This window comes from Beta vulgaris, chromosome 1, assembly GCF_026745355.1.
Source record: "Beta vulgaris subsp. vulgaris cultivar EL10 chromosome 1, EL10.2, whole genome shotgun sequence".
NCBI lineage: Eukaryota > Viridiplantae > Streptophyta > Magnoliopsida > Caryophyllales > Amaranthaceae > Beta > Beta vulgaris.
In genome coordinates, this window is record NC_079202.1 from 17,128,663 (window position 1) to 17,148,350 (window position 19,688).

A 19,688-nucleotide genomic window follows, 5' to 3' on the forward strand; every position below is an offset into this window, starting at 1 on the left:
GATCAGAAACTCTATAGAGGTATGATTGGCTCCTTACTTTATCTAACTGCTAGTAGGCCTGATATATCCTTTAGTGTTGGTTTATGTGCAAGATTCCAATCAAATCCTAAGGAATCCCATTTGACAGCTGTTAAAAGGATTCTTAGATATTTGAAAGGAAGTGATGACTTTGTTTGTTCTATCCTCGAAGTGACATCTTTGATCTAGTAAGCTATTCCGATGCTGACTATGCTGGAGACTTGGTGAATCGCAAAAGTACATCGGGTATTATCCAGTTCCTAGGATCAAGCTTTGTTTCTTGGAGCTCAAAGAAACAAAACACCGTTGCTCTTTCCACAGCAGAAGCTGAATACGTGGCAGTTGCTGCATGCTGTTCTCAGGTATTGTGGATCAAGCAACAGGTACGTGACTTTGGCATTAAATTCAAGTGTGTTCCTATATTCTGTGATAACACTAGTGCAATTTGCATTTCTAAGGATCTAGTTCATCACTCTAGAGTCAAGCATATTCACATCAGACATCATTTCCTAAAAGACAATGTAGAGAAGGGTTTAGTCAAAGTTGATTTTTGTCCTACTGAAAATCAAATAGCTGACATATTGACAAAACCTCTATCTAGGGACAGGTTTGAAAAGATACGCTTAGAACTAAGAATGATAAAAATTGTTTGAATGTACACATAATGTTGTTTCCCCCCAAATTGTTTCTTACTAAGTATGTCCTGCAATCTTCATGAATTAATTTTCATACACCTAGGGTGAAGTATAAGGACTCACATATGTCTCTGAATATTACCCTTAGTGTCCTTGCACATATTTGGTACGTATGCAGTTTGTATATTATGGACACATTTTTATCATATGCAAGAGTAAATTTTTCTTCTTTCCATTTCTCTAATTTACCTCCAAACTTCCTTGTTTCTTTTTCTTTTCACACCTTTCCGTCCAAAAATTACGCGTTCAATTAATCTAAGGTTAAATGAAGAAACCCCATTAATTGCCTTCAACAACCCATAAACCGTTTCATTAAACCTACCTCTCCATTTCTTTTTCACACGAAATCATGATTACTTTATAAACCCAACACATCAAATCACTGACCCCTCATAATTTCTCTCTCACATCAACTTACAAGTCTCTCTCTCTCTCTCCTCATTCTCATCTTCAACCTCACACCAAAAACTCTGTCACCATGTCTTCCAAAACTCAAAATTCTGGTGATCATGAAAACTTCCCGAAAGAAAAAACACCATCTCACGATGAATTAAGTGCTCAAGAATCATCCAAGAATGACGTAGATTCTACTGGGTCAAAATCGGCATCTTCTGCACCTATTTCTCTCTCCCCGAAAAAGGAAGAAGGTGATAATGAGGTAGAAAGCGATCAAGAACAAGAAATCACTATACCTACAAAAAGAGGTAAGAAAACTAAATCTTCACAATTTCTGGTGGGTTTTTGTGTAGACATTGCATGGTGCAAAAAGTCTAAGTGGAATGAGTTACTGAAAATTTTAAAATTTTAGAAGTGGTTAAAAATTATTAGCATAGATGAGGGACTTTATGAAAAAGAGATGAAAGCTTTTTGTTTGGGTTTACTATAACAGAGGATGTGTGTGTGTCAATTGGTAATGGGTCTGTCGTTACAATTACTGAGAAGAAACTGGGGGAATGGTTTGATGTTCCGCATGAGGGTTACAAGGACTGCATTAAGGGTAGGGCTAAGTTGAACATCAATGGGGTCACCAATGCTCAAATTCTTGCTTTCTTTAACGGTAATTCTAATGCTTTATCTTTAGATCAAAAAGAATTGTCTCCTTTTCATAAGCTGCTATTTCAGTTGGTTTGGCGTTTCATTTTGCCCCGCTCCTCCAAAAGAACTCAAGCAAGTTTAATGGATCTTTCCATTATGTATTGCCTTGCTGAAAACATACGAATTAACCTTCCCTCACTCATAATTTCACATCTCTCTCACTACATTACCCATAACACCAAAGTGGGTTATGGAAATCTTCTTTCCTCCGTCTTCAAACAATGCAAAGTTAAACTACCTCCTAGTCCCTCCTTTTCTCTTGAGCCAGAAAATTATCTTACCAAAGAAACTTTGACTAGGCTGAGCTTGAGGTTGGTGAATGGAAGATAGATTTTGGGAGAGAAGAAACTCCGGTTAAGGTTGAAGTGGGGAGTAAGAGAAAGTTGGATGAAGCAGGGGTTGCCAGTGGGTTTGTCAGAAAAAGCCAAAGGTTGGCTGGGTCCAAGTTCCAGAAGGAGCAGGATCAAGGTGACATAGTCTTCATTCACCTCGATTCTGACCCTGTTCCTTCTACTGATGTGGATTTTCCATTACTCTCTATAACTGAGCTTAATAAGCTGCTCCAGGAAATTCAGGACTCCTTGACCCTTCTGCACACCAATATCAATACCATTGAAGCTATTGTCCATGTACTGGACTCTCAGCAGCAGGATCAAATGCTTGCCCTCAAGACTGCTGATACTGGGATCAGGAACAAGGTGGATGGTGTGCTCTCCAAGATAGATTTTGTGGTCTCCTCTCTCTTCAAAAGAACCAAATCCTAACTGCTCTTAACTTTGGACAACTTGAACAATTTTTTTTTGGCTGTAATTACTAAACAATCTTTTGGATTTCACTTCCTGTGTCCTTCTGAGACACATGAAGTACTTTTTAATTTCTCTTTACTTTATTCTCTATCTTTTACCTTACTCTGCATATTGACTGATTATTGATGTCTATAATGTTGCTCTCTACATACCTATTCTGCTTGTGTGTTTGGATGGCTAATATTATAAGATGTCTGTTTGAGAAACTTGCTTGATGCCTAGACTGTTGACTCTCTAGTTCTGCAGGTACAATCCTTAGTTTTGATAATGACAAAGGGGGAAGAGATATAAGTGTGTTAATTTTTTTTTATCTTAGTTCCTATGAATATTTTTCTCATCCCTGTTCCTTATCTTGCCTGATCCTGTTCCCAGTCTCAGTAGAGTTTTTAACTAGGTTAGATTGTGGATATTTTATTTTGTGTAGTTTATTTTCTATGTAGTTTAGTGTCTTAATATTTGTAGATTTTTTTTCAAAAAATAAAAGCTAAATTTTTTTTATTATTGTCATAATAAAAAGGGGAATATTGTTATTTCACTATTTTGATAATGACATATAATTAACGTTTACATGATTTTTGTTTATTAATTAGGTTTTTAGTTTATTATGTTAGAAGTAATTTTTACATGTCTTAGATTTAATTTATGTTTTCGTTTATTTTATTTTGTTTGATTTATTTTTTCTAGTTTTAATTAGTTTAGCTATCTTTAGATTTCACAAATAACATGTTAAATAACTTATGAAGAATTGATTAAGTGTTTAATCAAAATTAAGTTGTTTATAACTTATTTGTGAAATCCGGTTAATATTATGGCTATAACAAAATTGAATATATCAAGGTTCCATGATATTGTGTTGAGTTAGTGTGCAGCATCTTTCGGTTGCCTACAATCTAGGAGCCGCAAAGCACTAACCTAAGTATGCGCTTCAAAGTAGAACGTTGAGGTAGTTCCTACATTTTGGGAACTATAACAACCACTCTATCTTTAAGGCATGTGAACGTGGATAAAGTGGCTACGATTAAGGAAGCCTACTGTTGCGCCACCGGAATCATCAACGGACATATTGAGGAGAAGTGGCTGAAGCTACGTGGGTTAATGGAGAAGATCTTGAGAAGATCGCGGAGAAGAATTCGAGAAGAAAAAGATCCCTAAAAATAGAGTTTTTGTAATGGTCTCAAAATATACTTTCAGAATTTTATGTAATATTCTTAGAGAAAGTACATTCAGTTTTTCTTCTTCTTAGAAATTGATGTACTATAGATTGGGTTGAGTGAATCTAAGTCTGTAATCATTTTGAGAGAAAAAGTGAAAGAGAAAGAGAAGAGAGAAAGAGAAAAGACTTTGAGTAAAGTCAAGAGAGAAGTCAACTGTTCAAGGGGAACAGGCTGACAGGGAACCAGTTCCTAGAGGAACAGAGTTGGTCCGAGTTTAGGTTATACAAAAGAGAGTCTTTTGACTTAAAAGTTATTAAAGAGAATTGAGTCAAAATCCCTCGTGGTCAAGGTTTATCTTCCTATTGGGCCTAGGAAGTTTTCCTTGTAAAAATGTCGTGTTCGTAGTTCTTTCTTAATTCATGCAATTATTTCTTTCTTACTTAATCATTCTTTTATTTTCGCAAAAAGTTTGAAAATCTCTCCAACTACAATTCCCCCCCCCCCTCTTGTAGTTGCTTAAGTGTTCGTCCAAGACTAACAAGTCTTCTCTAGAGGAAAGAGAAACAAAATAAATTCGTAGTTAATGAATTTGAGTTAAATAGATTGAATTTCAAAAATTTTAGTGAATAATTTAGTAATATTTGTGAAGAAAATGGTTGAATTTGAGTTTGAAACTTTAATGGAGTCTTTTTTAGAAAAGGACAAACTTTAGAACATATAACTTAATTTGTAGAACATAGGATTATCACATAAAAAAATATTCTCATCTAAAGCAAGTTATATATATATATATATATTATCTCCAAAGTTCCACGATCCCATTTAATTAATTGATTTAAGTTGTGACATCTGAGCATCATATTATTTGTGGGGATATCAATATCTTTTCTTTTAAAGTATAAACTAATTTACTTCCATCATGACTCGTTAGAGATGAGTGTAGTAGCATTATTAGAAATAATTTTGGGATTTTTTTGCTCTAACATGGCAATTATGAACTTTGGATCATACTTTCCCTTGTCTGCATCCGTTTTATAAATAAGATATAAGAGTTGTCATGCATTTGTTTTTTTTTATATATAAATATTCTAAGGAAACTCTTCTTCTTTTCTCAAATTTGTTTCTCTCTCTACTTGAGAGTTTCTCCCCAAATCTTTTCCATCTTTACTATTCCCATCCAAACTGACACAGATTCCATTGCACGCGTCATTTTTCTCTTCTTCAGTCAGAAGAACTGTTCAATTACACCTATCCCATTTGCTTCCTTTTACTAGTAATAGTGAAAATTCTTAGGTTTGCAGTAGGGTTTCTTAGGTTTTTCTAGGTTTGCATTTCATGCAAAGGTGCACCAATGAATGTTAACCTTTTTTTCATATTTCTCAAATTTCTCTCTCTTGGTATCTTAGTTTTTTTTTTAAAACAAAAGGCATAGATAGATTAGATAGTTATTTTATAATAAATGTTCCATACAAAGCCAAAAGTGGAATTAGCCCTACTGCATTTATACAAAAGTAAACGTAGAACACGTTCTACAGTTTTAACATTTGCATTCAGTTTATCTAACAACCTATACCAAAGCATATTAAACGTGCGATTCTCCTTGAATCTGTGCTCCAATGAGATCTTTCTCCAGCTCCTCCTTAACATAATCTGGAGTTAATACATGGATTCTTGAGCATTCATTCATATCCATCCCTAGTTTCGCTAACTTATGAGCTACCAGATTTGCTTCTCGTTTCACATGTAGAAACTGTGCTTCAAAATATGTGTCGATAGCAACTTTTATCTGCTGAATTATCATCCCAAGTTCACGCATTTCATTATCCTCCACCTCCTTCAGCAATTGATGAATAATTAAAGCATCCATTTCAACTTGAATTTTGTTCAGCCCAAAATCCTTTGCAAGTTCAATACCTTTATTTTCTCACCACTAATAGCTCCGCATGCGTTGAATCTTTAGCTTGGGTCTTGAAGGAATAACCTAAGAACCAACTGCCATCATCCTTCCTGATTACACCTCCTCCACTAGCTTCATTGGTTGATTTCGAACACCCATATGAATTGATCTTGTAAAATCCAGCCTCAGGTAGCCTCCATTTAACATTTCTTTCACCCGTACTTTGTTGTTTGCCCTTGTCCTGAAAAGTTTTAAAATTAGCCACCAAATCATCTGTTAATCTATTAAACACATAAGAGCCATGTCTCATTTCCTGCTGGAACACCGTGTCATTCCTATTTCGCTAGATATGCCAAATAGTTACCCCAAATACCATCACCCAATCCTGGTTACCTCTAGTATTAACTGACAATCACTATTCATAAACACCTTCATGTTAGGTTCTTTAATATTTGTGTTTGACTTTAAAACCATATTCCAGATTGCCCTAGAGTTGAAACAATCCCTAAAAACTGGGTTAAGTTATGAATTTAGTTTTGAAGATTGTACCAACAGGAAGGATTTGGTGGCAAAGATGCCACGGTAACATTGTGTATTTGTAAGGGAGGGCACTTTCCCAAAGTTTCTTTCAAATTATTAGTGAAAGGTTAAAGTAACACTTATGGGGAGGGATGATCCTATAAGCACTCTTAATATCATACTTTCCAGAGGTCCTTGGACTCCGGGCTAACTTGTCATTTTTTTGATATTAGAAGGAATAGGAATGGAAATAATGAGGTCTATCAAATTATCCGAGAGATAAGATTTGATGTCATCAACCCACCAAGTGCCATTTCTAATGATTTTACTAACCCTCCAGTGTTCCAACTTTATTGGAATCTGTTTCACCATACATTTTATCAGCTCTTCCTTTCCCACCCATTTGTGAAACCATAAAGAAGTGCCATTACCATTTCCTATCATATGAGTTAAGCCATGTTGAAGAACTTCTCGACCTTTTAGAATATCACTCCACAGAGGTGAATCGCCATTTTTGTGAGAGTAGTTCATGAATTAAACTTTGGTAAGATATTTAGAATTCCTAATTTTTATCCATAATTTGTTATCATCTTTGATTAAGTGCCAAGCTAACTTGGCCATGAAGATAATGTTCTAATTCCTTAAATTTTGAAAACCTAGTCCTCCCATGTGAATTAATTCACTCACCTTATCCCATCCCTTTCTTGGTAAATAATGGCATTCATCTGTAGCATTCTAAAGGACTTTTTTACAGCTCTTCTCCATGTCATCAATAATTGAGATGGGCATAACGACAGATTGCATGGCATAGAGGGGGTAAGTGTTAAGGATAGATTTTATTAGTGTTGTTCTTCTAGCTATGTTAATTAACTTAGCTTGCCACCCCCTAATTTTATCTTTGGTTTTGTTTAACATGGAGGCATAATCTTCTTTCTTTAATTTACTAGGCAAGATACTATCCTCCAAATATTTCCCAAAAGAAGTAACGTTAGACATTTCCATTTCCTTGCTAATTAGATGTCTATAAGAGGGACTCAGTTTTGGAGAAAACACAATCCTAGATTTTTGAACATTAACAAAAATAACTGATTGATGACCAAAGTTTTGTAACACTTCCATTATAACTCTAGAGTTTACCATAGTTGCCCTTCCAAACAAAAAAAACCATCATCAGCATAGAGAATGTGTGAAAGTTCTACGTTGTTTGTGATTTTAAAGGGAATCCAACTCTTATCCACGACCCTTGTTTGGATTAAACGACATAACCTTTCCATACAAAGGACAAAGAATTATGTAGAAAGTGAATCCCGTTGCCTTATTCTCTCGAAGGGCAAAATTAGATAGTAAGTTCACCATTCCATAGGATGTAACCTCTTGGAGTGCAGATATAATTCATGATAAGTCTAATTAACTTATTAGGAAAACCAAACAACTCCAAGGTTTCTTTTATGAAACACCATTCAAGACTATCACAAGCCTTCGATAGATCAATCTTTAAGGCCATAATTTTCGCATTTCTTTAGCCTTTGTAAAACTATGAGCTACTTCTTTAATAACTAAAATGTTATCCAAAATATTCCTGTTGGAAAAAAAAAACTCGACTGAATAGGATTGATTATATCCTCCAAAAAAGGTTTGATTCTATTGGCTATAGTCTTTGTTAAAATTTTATGAATAGTGTTACAAAGACCTATGGGCCTTAAATCTTTTAGTTCAAGGATTATCAACCTTTGGAATAAAGTGATGAAGGAATCATTAATAGATTGTGGAATACTTGCTGACTCAAAACAAGAGATAACTAGATTAGTAATAGAACTCCCTACAACATCCCAGTGCCTTTGATAGAAAATTGGTTGAATGTCATCCGGTCCTGGGGTTTTGTTAGGGTGCATACCCCTTAGAGCTAGCCACACCTCTTCACCTGTACATGTTTTATTCAAACTCTCTATAGCTCCATCACTAAGACCTGCCTTGAACCCAACTGCCTTAATAGCAAGAGAGCTAACTTTGGTAGTGGTAATGAAGTTAACAAAATGATTAACAACCAAATCCTTAACCTCTTTATCCTACACTAACCACTCCCCCTGATTATTTTTAAGAGTAACTGGTTTAGCTCTGCTAGCTTTTATTTTTGAGAGAATGTGGAAATATTTAGTATTCCCATCCCCAAACTTGCGCCAATCACAACCAGCCCTTTGAGCCCCTTCTATTCTTTCCAAGTTGATGATGTTATTAAAATTCATTAACTAATCTTTCTCTAGAGATTCAAGAAACGGAGAATTTTTTTACACAAAGCAATTTGAATGCCATTAAGTATAGCTAAAATCCTTTTCTTTTTATTAAGGGTTGCAAAATATTGAGACTTAAGCCAATTTTTGATCTCCACAGTAAAAACATCTTTATTCCTCTCAAAATCCAAAGAGTTAACCCCCCACATTTTTTCAAAAAATTCAGGAAAAGAACAATGTGAAAGCCAAGACTCTTTGCAACGAAATGGAAATTGTTTTGAATGCGTTGTAGTTTGTACACAGTTAATCAAAATTGTGCAATGATCCGAGAAAGTTCTCGGTAAGTGTAATACCCGAGTGTTTGGAAAATGAGTTATCCATTATGAGTTTGCCAATGCTCTATCAAGCCTTTCTCTAATCAAGTGAATACCCTCTCGATAGTTGCTCCAAGTGTAATCAGCTCCTTTGTATTTTAGATCCATTAACCCAACATTATCCATCCAACTATCCATATTCCGTCCTTGCATGTGAGTTACTTTTTCCCTCCCGTTTTCTCTGATTGATCGATCACTTCATTGGGATCTCCTACCACCATCCATGAAGTATTCTGAGGAAGGGGATTATCCATTAACTCCTTCCAAAGCTTAATTTTTTCACCTCTTTTTGTTGGTGCATGGACCCTTGTAACGACCACTTTTGGAGAATTAGTGCAAATCTTGAAAAAAGAGTGAAAGTATCTTTCAGATGGTCCCACGAAGTTTATTATCTGTAGACTACTCCTCTAAATCAGCCAAATTCCTCCCTTCCTTCCAACTGGGGGAATAACCTTATATCCACAAATACCCATCTGTTTCATCACTTGATTTGCTCGATCTTCTCCAGCCTTTGTTTCAAGGAGAATCACAATTCCCGGATTATGAATCTATAGTAAAGTAACACATTCATTTCTTTATATTTAGGTGTTTTATTAAGATCCCAGTGTTCACCGTCAACTCCCCATCGATTCACCTGCTACATGTCTAGCTACCAATCCCTCCATTTCTCCATTCTTCCCATCGCCTATATGTCTTGCTCCAACAATGGAGTTGCCATAGCAATTACCTCCGATGCTATGTTCCTCCCTCCGATATATCTGGCATCCATTTGAATTCCCAGTTGGAGACCCTGAAAATTGAAGATTGGTAGCAGATTTTGAGACAAGGCAACGTCTAGACTTTCGGTTTTAGATAGGATGCGAAATGATGGTAAGTTTCTTAGAGCATCGCTAGAACGCTTGGAAGAGCTTCTAAGGGTACTAATTCTTCCTTGGCGAGCTCCTGTTGATGTTATGTGAGTAATCTATTGAGGATTTCATCAGGGCAATCTTTGTTTTTGGGGTTGGTCTCGTTTTTAGAAGTGACCAAAGATGAGGGGTGGGAAATGATCAAAATAGGTGTAGAGCGTGAGGGGTCGGAATTTTGGTGATGTAATGCCATTCTGCAAACCGGGGTGGTAGCATTTTGGTCATGTTTGAGTATTGAGGAGCTAATTGTATCTTCCTGCATCGAGGAGGAAATGACGAGCTCCAGTGAGGATAAAGAGGAGGTTTTTGGGCTATTGGCTTGATCACTATTGTGGGTGATTGCCTCTCTTTGTTACGAGGATCTAACTTGGGCATCTGAGATGTCTGGGGAGGGGCTTGAGGTGTTTGCATGTTGGGTTTCGGATCCAAACTCACTTCTGGGATGAGCATTCATTTCTTTTTCTTACTTCCTTTTGTGTTTCCTCCATTCTGTTTTGAATTATTTTGTTGCTTAGAACTCTCTCTTTCTCTGCATGTAATCTCTCCAACTTCCTCTTCGTTCCTCCCTTTATATTCTCCTCTCTTAGTTTGTAATGAGTTGGGACGAATGCCAACCGTTTTTTCAGTAACTCTGATTTCTCTTTTTATATTTTCGCTCCTTTCTTCCCCAATCACTTCTTTTTCTTTTTCTCTCTCCTCTAGTGAGGCAGTTAACTAGTTGTTTTCCATTTGTTTTTCTTTCTCCTTACTTGCCAATAACTTCCAATAAGTGCCTCGATTTTCCTTCTCAGTATTTCTTCCACCATTGACGTTCTTTCTGCTGCTCAAGCTCTCCTTCCTAACCCAATTAAGTATACTTCTCTTACTTACTTCCTCATCATTGCTTTTCTCCAGATCATTTTTAATATTGTTTTGCCTTGAAAACTTCTCCTTCCTTTACTAACCAATAACCACAGACCATATCCATCTTCACCTAATTTTTTCGATATTTCGAAATACTTGCACTCCCCTGATTGGGAGCTAGAAATCTCTTTTCTGTTCGGATCTTTTAGTTCCCCTGGTGAGATGGTAGCCCCACTGCCTGCTTCTTCCTCTAACAAGCCAGTCTGACTCTGTTATGTCCCACCTTCTTCTATTTGCATGTTAGTTGCTTTGGGTTTATTCATGTGACACTTGTCTTTCAAATGCCCTATTTTCCCACAAGTGAAACATAATACCTCGATATTCTCATACTCCACGCGCTGCCATGCTGCACCAACTTTAAATTTTGTAACTAAGGGATTTACCAAAGATAATTCAATACATATTCTAGAGAGATAAAGTTTAGCTACTTTATCAGTTTTATAGTCAACTTATCGGTTTACCCACCTTCTTAGCTATCGCAAACAAGGCTTCTTTTTCGTAGTGCTATATCGGCAATTCCGGCAATCTGATCCATACAGAAATATTAGAAAATGCATTGGTGGAAAAAGGCGCAAAAGTTTTGGCTTTCATCTTATGAGTATCAAGTAATGGTTTAAGAAAAACCATGGACCACCAAAAAGCGCTTTTTCGAAGTCATCCAGTAATGAGAATTTGAAGAAGTAGACATTGTGGCCTACATCTATTACTTCCAGCCCTCCCTTTGGGTTCCATATTATGCGAACTCTTTGGGCCATAAATTCAGGTCTCAGTGCAATTCCAAGACATTTGCCCATTATTGTCATCTACCATAATTCCCTTAGCCTCTTAAGCTACTCTTTAGAGAAACATACCACCATATCATCAGAGGGTTCTAGTTCCTCCAACTCATCCTCCCATTCCATGGAGGTTAACATTATTTTCGTGGCTTCTGAGAACCACTGGGAAGACCCAACAACTATTTCACGAAAGGAGGGTTTCACAGTTTTATAGTTTTCATTCACTCCAGCTGGCTCCTTTCCATGAAAGGAGTTTTGATCTTTTTATGTTTCCGGACACTTCTTTTGATGGGTGATTCACATTCTACCTTATGTTCTTTTCCATCCCTTGTTGTTCAACACTTACCTCTTTTGTGATACCCTCTTGCATTGATGGTTCTAGATCCAGTTCATGTAACATATTGGCTATCTACACTATGCGATCGCTTGAGAAGTACATACTTGATTAGACCAAATACCTTGAAAGAGCATTCAACTCAAAAAAAAAACTCACAATCCTAAAATAAATTAATCCGTGGACTTTCCTTCTAAAAAATTCACTTTCAGGTTCCTACATGTGAAACATGCAAAAAGAAATCCTGGTGATGAAAATTCTAGAGAGATAAAGTTTAGCAAACTCCTATTCACGTTTCCTGGTATCTTAATTACATATAGATATTTATTGCGCTTTAAGAACTCACACTCTATCATCTTTTCATCTTCAAGTTTCTTCTACTTTTCTACTCATCCCAGTTAGTTACTCATAATGTCCCTTCCTTTTCCTCCATAATTGCCACAAATTAGTGAGTTCCGAAATTATCGTATGTGTGCATGATGTGTCTATTTTATATAGAGTTTTACCCCCGTCCCTCATAAATTATTGGTGTTAATTGCGCTCTTCAGAGCTCTTTTTAGTACTAATGTGTGTCTTGTAGTGTGTTTGTGTTTTCAGATTGATTATTGTAGGAATAAGCATATTTTGGTGCATTTCCTATTCCTTGATACAACTACAAGAGACAAGAAGTTGTGATGTTTCAAAATTTGAACATTGGCTAAAAATTTGGTAACCGCCCGACTGGGCGAAATCCGCCCGGGCTGGTCGGGCGAGTTTTATTTAGCCAAAAATCAGAAGCAAAGGAGCCAAAAGAATTTCACTTGCGGGCCCAACCGGGCTAAATCCGCCCGGGTTGGTCGGGTGAGGCGAAGTAAGTCAGGATTGTGCTGTTTGAAGGCGTCCGGTCAGGCGCAACGAAAGAAAATCTAAACTTGAGGACCGCCCGGTCGGGCAATATCCGCCCGGGCCGATCGGGCGAGACGATTTATAGGCTGTTTTGAGCGCGTGTTGCGCCAGTTTTATGAGACATATAACTACTTTTTTTTTAGAGTTCAAAACTATGCTTTTTATTATTAGAGAATAAACTACTACTTTTTAGAGAGTTATTAGAGACACTCCATTGATGAACATCGATTTCTGCAAGTTTGATTTCTTCAAGTAAAGACTAAGTTTTCTTAATCTCTTCTTTTCCTTCATTATTATTATGTCTTTCAATTTATTTATTATTTGCTTTGTTATTTCAATTAGGAATGAGTAGTCTTATAATCTAGGGTTAAGTTAAACCCTAACGATGATTAATACATGAATTCCGCCATTAATCCCAAGTTTATGTGATCAATTGTTCTTGTTTGATTGAATTGTTCTTATGTTCATTATCATACGAAGGATAGATGATTTTGAATCGATTCCTTATATCTTGTTTTCAATGGGAATTGAATCTCGATGGATTTGTTGATTCAATCAAGAGTATGAATATCTCTATGGGAATAAGTATAGGATTACTAGGAATTTAATTGTGATGCTATGTTTAATGTCTCTTTCTTGCATGATTCCATGGGAATAAGTTTGATTGCTTGTTTAGAGTAGCCATTGGTACTCGGAGAGAGATCTTTGGTATATAGGTGCATTACTCCTCTTGAATCCTTGATTATGTTTATTGGGATGGAAATTATTCATGTATTGGTCATGCTAGTGGGGATACTTAATTCTAGATGTTTTTATTAATTGATTATACCTTGTGTGGTCTTAGTAATTGTCATAGTTTAGCATTAGTATTAGTTCAACACCTTTTCCATCATTTTTTGTCACTTATTTAGTTATTTGAGTCAAGATACCTAGTGTTTGATACTGTTTGTCCCTGTGGATTCGCCCTGACTTGCCCTGCTACATAGTTAGGAGGTTAGTTAGGAAATTACTTTTGTTAGGTGCGCGACACGCCTATCAAATTTTGGCGCCGTTGCCGGGGACTAACGGTATTAGATTAGTTTATCTTTGATTTATTTAGCTAAACTGTTTTGTTCGATCATTGTCACTCTATTTCTGTTTTATCTCTTTTCTTTCAGTCTTTTTGTTGCATGCGCACTCGTAGCAAGGGTTCACAAGATCTAGGTACTCTTGATCGCGAGATCGAAGCTACAGCAAGGAGATTAGGAGGTCAAGAAAAACAACAACAAGAACAACAATGGGAGACGAAGCACCACCAAAGTCTCTACGGGAATATGCTATGCCCGATGAGACCACCACCACCATTACGACCACAAGCTGCCACACATTTCGAGCTCAAGCCACAATTCATCCAGTTTATCTCACAGGATCTATGCGGGAACACCCAAAGAGAGCCCTACTGATCATTTGGCTAATTTTTTAGAAAAATGCAATACTTTGAAATTAACTAAGTTTCTGATGATTTAATTCGGTATTGTGCTTTTCCTTTTTCTCTCAGGGACGAAGCAAAGGAATGGTTTAAGAAGAAGAAGTGAGGAAGATTGCCACATGGCCAGAACTGAAGAAGGCTTTTCTTTACAAGTTCTTCCCTCCTATGAGAACTTCCAAGTTCAGAAAGAGATATCTGGCTTTCAACAACATGAATTGGAGTCTCTTATAAGCATGGCAGAGATACAAGGCTTTGCAAAGGCAGTGTCCACACCAGGCATTCCTGAGTGGCTATCTGATTCAGACATTCTACAATGGTCTGAAGCATGAAGTTCGAAGTTCTATTGATGCCGCATCTGGCGGTACTTTCATGGCAAAAACTCCAGAAGCGCGAAGACATTGTTGGATGATATGGCTGCCAACAATTACTGAATGACTGGAGTGTTCTCGTGGAGCCCCTAAAAAGGGAGGTAAGTATGAGGTTGATGCTATTGCTACTTTAACTAACACTGTGCAAGTTTTGGCAGCTAAAGTTGATCAGTTGAGTAGCGGACCAGTAGCACCTTTTTGTGAGATTTGTGAAGTGCAAGGTCACTCTTTATGAGTGTCAATATAATACATGGGAGCGGGAACTGAGCAGTCAATGCCCTCCTAAACACAAACACAAGGCCACAAAACAACCCATACTCAAAACATATTAACCCAGGTTGGAAGCATCACCCAAATTTCTCCTACAAAAATAACCAACCTCAACCTCCACACACTAACTACTCCCAGCCACCCGCTTTTCAACAAATGCCACCATTCAACTCTTCATCATCATCCTCTCAACCCAACCTTGATACTATCATGGAGCATTTAGCTTCCTCTCAGGCAAAGCAAGTTGAATACCAAGCCAAGCAGAATGAATTTTCAACAACTCTCTCCAACAAATCACTGCTCATAATAAATTGATGGAGAATCAGATGACCCAAATTGCCCAACAAATAAGCCACCTCTCTAAACCTTCAGGCCAACTTCCTGGGCAAACTGAACCAAATCCTAAGGGGCATATCAATGCCATTTCATTGAGGAGCGGTAAAGAACTGCAAGAGCCTACAAGGAGGGTAACTGAGCAAAGAAACACTGCAAAAGAGGTTATAGAGTTGAGTGAGGAAGTTCAAGAGAAGATGGGTTTGGAAGATGAAGCTAAGAAGACTGAGAAGGAGGAACCCACTGTCATTCCTATTGAACCATACAAGCCACCTGTTCCGTTCCCTCAAAGATTGGCACAGGCAAAACTTGAAAAGAAATATGGGAAGTTCCTTGACATCTTGAAGAAGCTACACATCAACATCCTTTCTTGGACCATATCTGAGATGCCTTCCTACTAAGTTTTTGAAAGACATGCTCTCTAACAAACGAAAAATTGAAGAAATGTCACTGTTTCACTAACTGCTGAGTGTAGTGCTATTTTGCAGAATAAGCTTCCAGAAAAGCTAGGAGATCCGGGCAGCTATTCCATTCCTGTCAAGCTTGGAGATATTGCTATCAAGAATGCTTATGTGATCTTGGGGCTAGTGTTAGTCTCATGCCTTATTCTATCTGCAAGCAACTCAACATGGGCGAACTAAAACCCACACGCATCTCTCTACAACTAGCTGACAGGACAGATGAAGTTTCCACTTGGTATCTTGAAGATGTTCCTCTTCGAGTGGGTAAATTCTTTATTCCCTGTGATTTTGTCGTCATGGAGATGAAGGAGATGCACAAGTTCCCATCTTTCGGGAGACCCTTTTTGGCCACTGCTGGAGCCATTATTGACATGAAGAAGGGTAAGATCACTTTGAAGTAGGTGATGAGAGATGGAGTACACACTCACAAACTCCATGACTTCTCCTTCTATGGGAGAAACTGTTTATAGAGTGGATGCTCTTGATGAGGTGATAGAAGCCAAGGCCTTCAATTTGCAACTTGATGATTCATTACAAACGGTCTTGATGGGTAGTGCTGATGAGGAAGATTGGGAGACAAAGGAATACAAGAGACTTCTAGAGGAGACACGAACCATTGAATCTGAAAAGCCTCTCAAGAGTTGTGCTTCAGAGGAACTAAGGAGAGTACTACGCCTCCTAAGGTAGAACTTAAGCCTCTCCCCTCTACTTTGGAATATGTATTTATGGGTCCCAATGACACCTACCCTATTATTGTCAATGATGAGCTTGATGACATTCAAATTGAAAAATTGTGTTTTAAGGAAATATAAGAATGTCATTGGGTACACCATTGATGAATTAAGGGTATTAATCCCTCATTTTGCATGCACAAAATCATTCTTGAGGACGAACATGCTTCTTCTATAGAATCTCAACGAAGACTTAATCCAAATATGATGGAAGTAGTCAAGAAAGAGGTTCTTAAATTGCTTGATGCAGGTATAATCTACCCTATCTCAGATAGTAAGTGGGTTAGCCCTGTTCAAGTAGTCCCTAAGAAAAGAGGTATGACCGTTGTCAAAAATGATAAGGGTGAGCTAGTTCCCACTAGAATTGTGACAGGGTGGCGCATGTGTATTGATTATAGAAGAGTGAATAAGGCCACCCGAAAAGATCATTTTCCCCTCCCCTTCATTGATCAGATGTTAGAAAGATTGGCAAAACATTCCTTTTTCTGTTGGTTGGATAAATACTCTGGTTTTTTCCAAATTCCTATTCATCCAAGTGACCAGGAAAAGACTACTTTTACATGTCCTTATGGCACCTTTGCATATCGAAGGATGCCATTTGAATGTAATGCTCCTGCCACTTTTCAGCGTTGCATGATGGCAATTTCTCAGTTATTATTGAGAACTCTATGGAAGTGTTAATGGATGACTTCTCCGTCTATGGAACATCTTTTGATGTTTGCCTTGCTAATTTACAAAAGGTGCTCCATAGATGCCAAGAAGTTAATTTGATTCTCAACTGGGAAAAATGTCATTTCATGGTGCAACAAGGAGTCGTTCTGGGTCATATTGTTTCTCATCGGGGCATTGAAGTCGACAAAGCAAAGATAGAGGTCATTGAGCGTTTACCACCTCCTAACTCTGTCAAAGGAGTAAGGAGTTTTCTTGGTCATGCGGGATTCTACCGCCGCTTCATAAAAGATTTTTCAAAAATGGATCAACCTCTAACTGAGCTTTTAGGCAAAGATGTCCCCTTTGTGTTTATTGTTGCTTGTACTGAGGCTTTTCACAGGTTAAAAGCAGCTCTTATTTCTGCTCCTATAATTCAATCGCCTGACTGTAATCTCCCTTTCGAGATTATGTGTGATGCTAGTGACTATGCAGTGGGAGTAGTATGGGGTCAGAGGGAGGATGGTAAACTTCATGCCATCTATTATACAAGCAAGACTCTTACTCCGGCCCAGATGAACTATGCCACAACTGAGAAGGAACTGTTAGCAGTGGTATATACCATGGAGAAATTTCAAGCTTATCTAGTGGGGTCGAAGGTGATAATTCATATTGATCATGCGTCCCTTAAGTATTTGATGAGCAAGAAAGATGCTAAGCCCCGTTTGATTAGGTGGATCTTGTTGTTACAAGAGTTTGACTAGGAGATTCGAGACAAGAAAGGCGCTGAGAATGTTGTTGCAGATCACCTTTCTCGAATTGTAATGGATGCTGAAGGTGATGCGGCTCTACCAATTAATGATACTTTTCCTGATGAGTAGCTTCTAGCTTTAGCCACTGCAGAGATCCCATGGTATGCTGATATAGCCAACTATTTGGCTAGTGACACTATTCCTCATGGATATTCATCTCAACAAAAGAAGAAATTCTTTAAGGATGTGCAAAGGTACTTTCGGGATGATCCCTTCCTTTACAAGTCTTGTGCGGATGGGTTGATTAGAAGGTGTATTCCTGGAAATGAGGTATCCCCTGTTATATCTCACTGTCATGATTTACCTTGTGGAGGCCATGCTAATACTAATAAAACTGCAGCGAAAATTCTTCAATGTAGTTTTTATTGGCCTACTTTGTTCAAGGATATTCATCATTTTGTGCATTCCTGTGATCGCTGTCAAAGGACGGGCAACCTGTCCCGTCAGAATGAGATGCCTCTCAACACTATTCTTGAAGTGGAGATATTTGATGTATGCACTAGTGGAAAAAACAGCTTTTGCTACTTATCAAATGCTTTGGTTGAATAATCAACCCGAGCATTTGTGATAATTTTAGTAAAAAAAATTCACAAATGCTCATGTTGATTAATCAACCGGAGCATTTGATGTCAAATGCTACGGTTGACTAATCCACACGAGCATTTGTGAATAAATGCTATGGTTAGTCAACGAAGCACATGGATTATTGAGCGCGAGTTTTTTTTTTTTTGGGAGAAATTTCCCCCGGCTAATTTAATCAAATATTAGTCGACCCAACTGATCAGTTTCAGTCCCTACTCCCTCCCTCTCCTAAGTTGCCCACTCTCTCACTCACTCAGCCGTCCTCCGTCCGTCTTACCTTCGTCTCTCCCAAGTCCTTCCCTTTCTCGCCCACTCAGCCGTCCTCCGTCGTCCACCATTTCTGTTCGGTCGACATATTAGGGCTCAAGTCGACTTCTGTTTGGTCGACAAATTAGGGCTCTGTCGTCGACTTCTGTTTGGTTAATGCTTGTTGTCTTATGAAATATGTTGCTAATTAGCTAAAATCGATAGATGGTAAACTAATTGATGCTAAGTTTTGAAATCGCCTTTAGGTATTGGACAAACCCTGATAATGTCAATGATTTTGGACTTCTGATGCAAATGGAAGATTCACTTGAGAAGTCACTTGACCAAATCCATAGACAGAAGGTAATCCTCTTACTTTAAAAACTGATATTTTTTTTCTGTTTCTCGAAGTCAATGCTCATATCTTCTTGCGCTTAAAACATTCTTCAAAGTATATGAATGAACTGATAAAGGTACTGGTAAACGTAATGGTGAAGACAATTTAACTAGTAAATTGATTACATGACACATATGTACTCTGCAATCCTGCATACATCATATAATTCATTCAATAAGTGTGATATCAGCCTGTAAACCTGCTTAACTAAAGATTTGGTGAAGTTTCGGTGCAAAATCAGGAACTAGTAGTGTTGTCTATATTTTCACAAGTCTTCTCATAATATCAGTTGCCTTCTAACCTAACTAACATCTTTTGAAATTATTTGCAGGAGAAATATTCATCTTGCCAAGTTGAAGTTAAGGCAGCAGTGCATGAGAGACTATTGAAAGTGACGTAATTCCAGTACTTGAGGAAGTGCCGAAAGTAAGGATGTTTCCTTCTTGATGATATCTTCATGATTCAACTAGAAAGTCGGCTTTTGAAAATTCACTTGGTTCATAGTTTTATTGTATATTTTTGTTCCACTTGTAGAAAAAGGAGAGAGATGTGAAGTGACGCCAGAGACAGGAGGCTTTTCTTAATGGTTCTCACACCTATGCAGCTGCAATCACTCGTTCTTCTCGCACACGCAGACTTGCGAAATAGACATTTTGTATGCTGTGAACATGCTTCACTACTAGAACTGAAATGTTTATAAATTTTCTCACCCGTAGTTTGTAAGGTGCAAAAACATGAATAAGTGTAATGTTTTTATCAATGTAATAATTGCTGGTTTTA

The 19,688-nt window shown here is 37.6% G+C and overlaps 1 protein-coding gene and 1 non-coding gene across 2 annotated transcripts; one reads left to right on the top strand and one right to left on the bottom strand.

The window, feature by feature from the left end:
- Positions 1–14,237: 14,237 nt before the first annotated feature.
- On the bottom strand, positions 14,238–14,341 carry LOC125494595 (small nucleolar RNA R71). The gene has a single exon (XR_007270834.2). It is a non-coding gene; the product is annotated as a small nucleolar RNA R71 (small nucleolar RNA).
- Positions 14,342–15,012: 671 nt separating this feature from the next.
- LOC130589730 (uncharacterized) lies at positions 15,013–15,893 on the top strand. The gene is made up of 3 exons (XM_057391247.1): positions 15,013–15,333; positions 15,520–15,603; positions 15,651–15,893. Exons 1-3 carry the CDS (start codon positions 15,013–15,015, stop codon positions 15,891–15,893), a joined length of 648 nt encoding a protein of 215 aa, XP_057247230.1.
- The last annotated feature ends 3,795 nt before the right edge of the window (positions 15,894–19,688 follow it).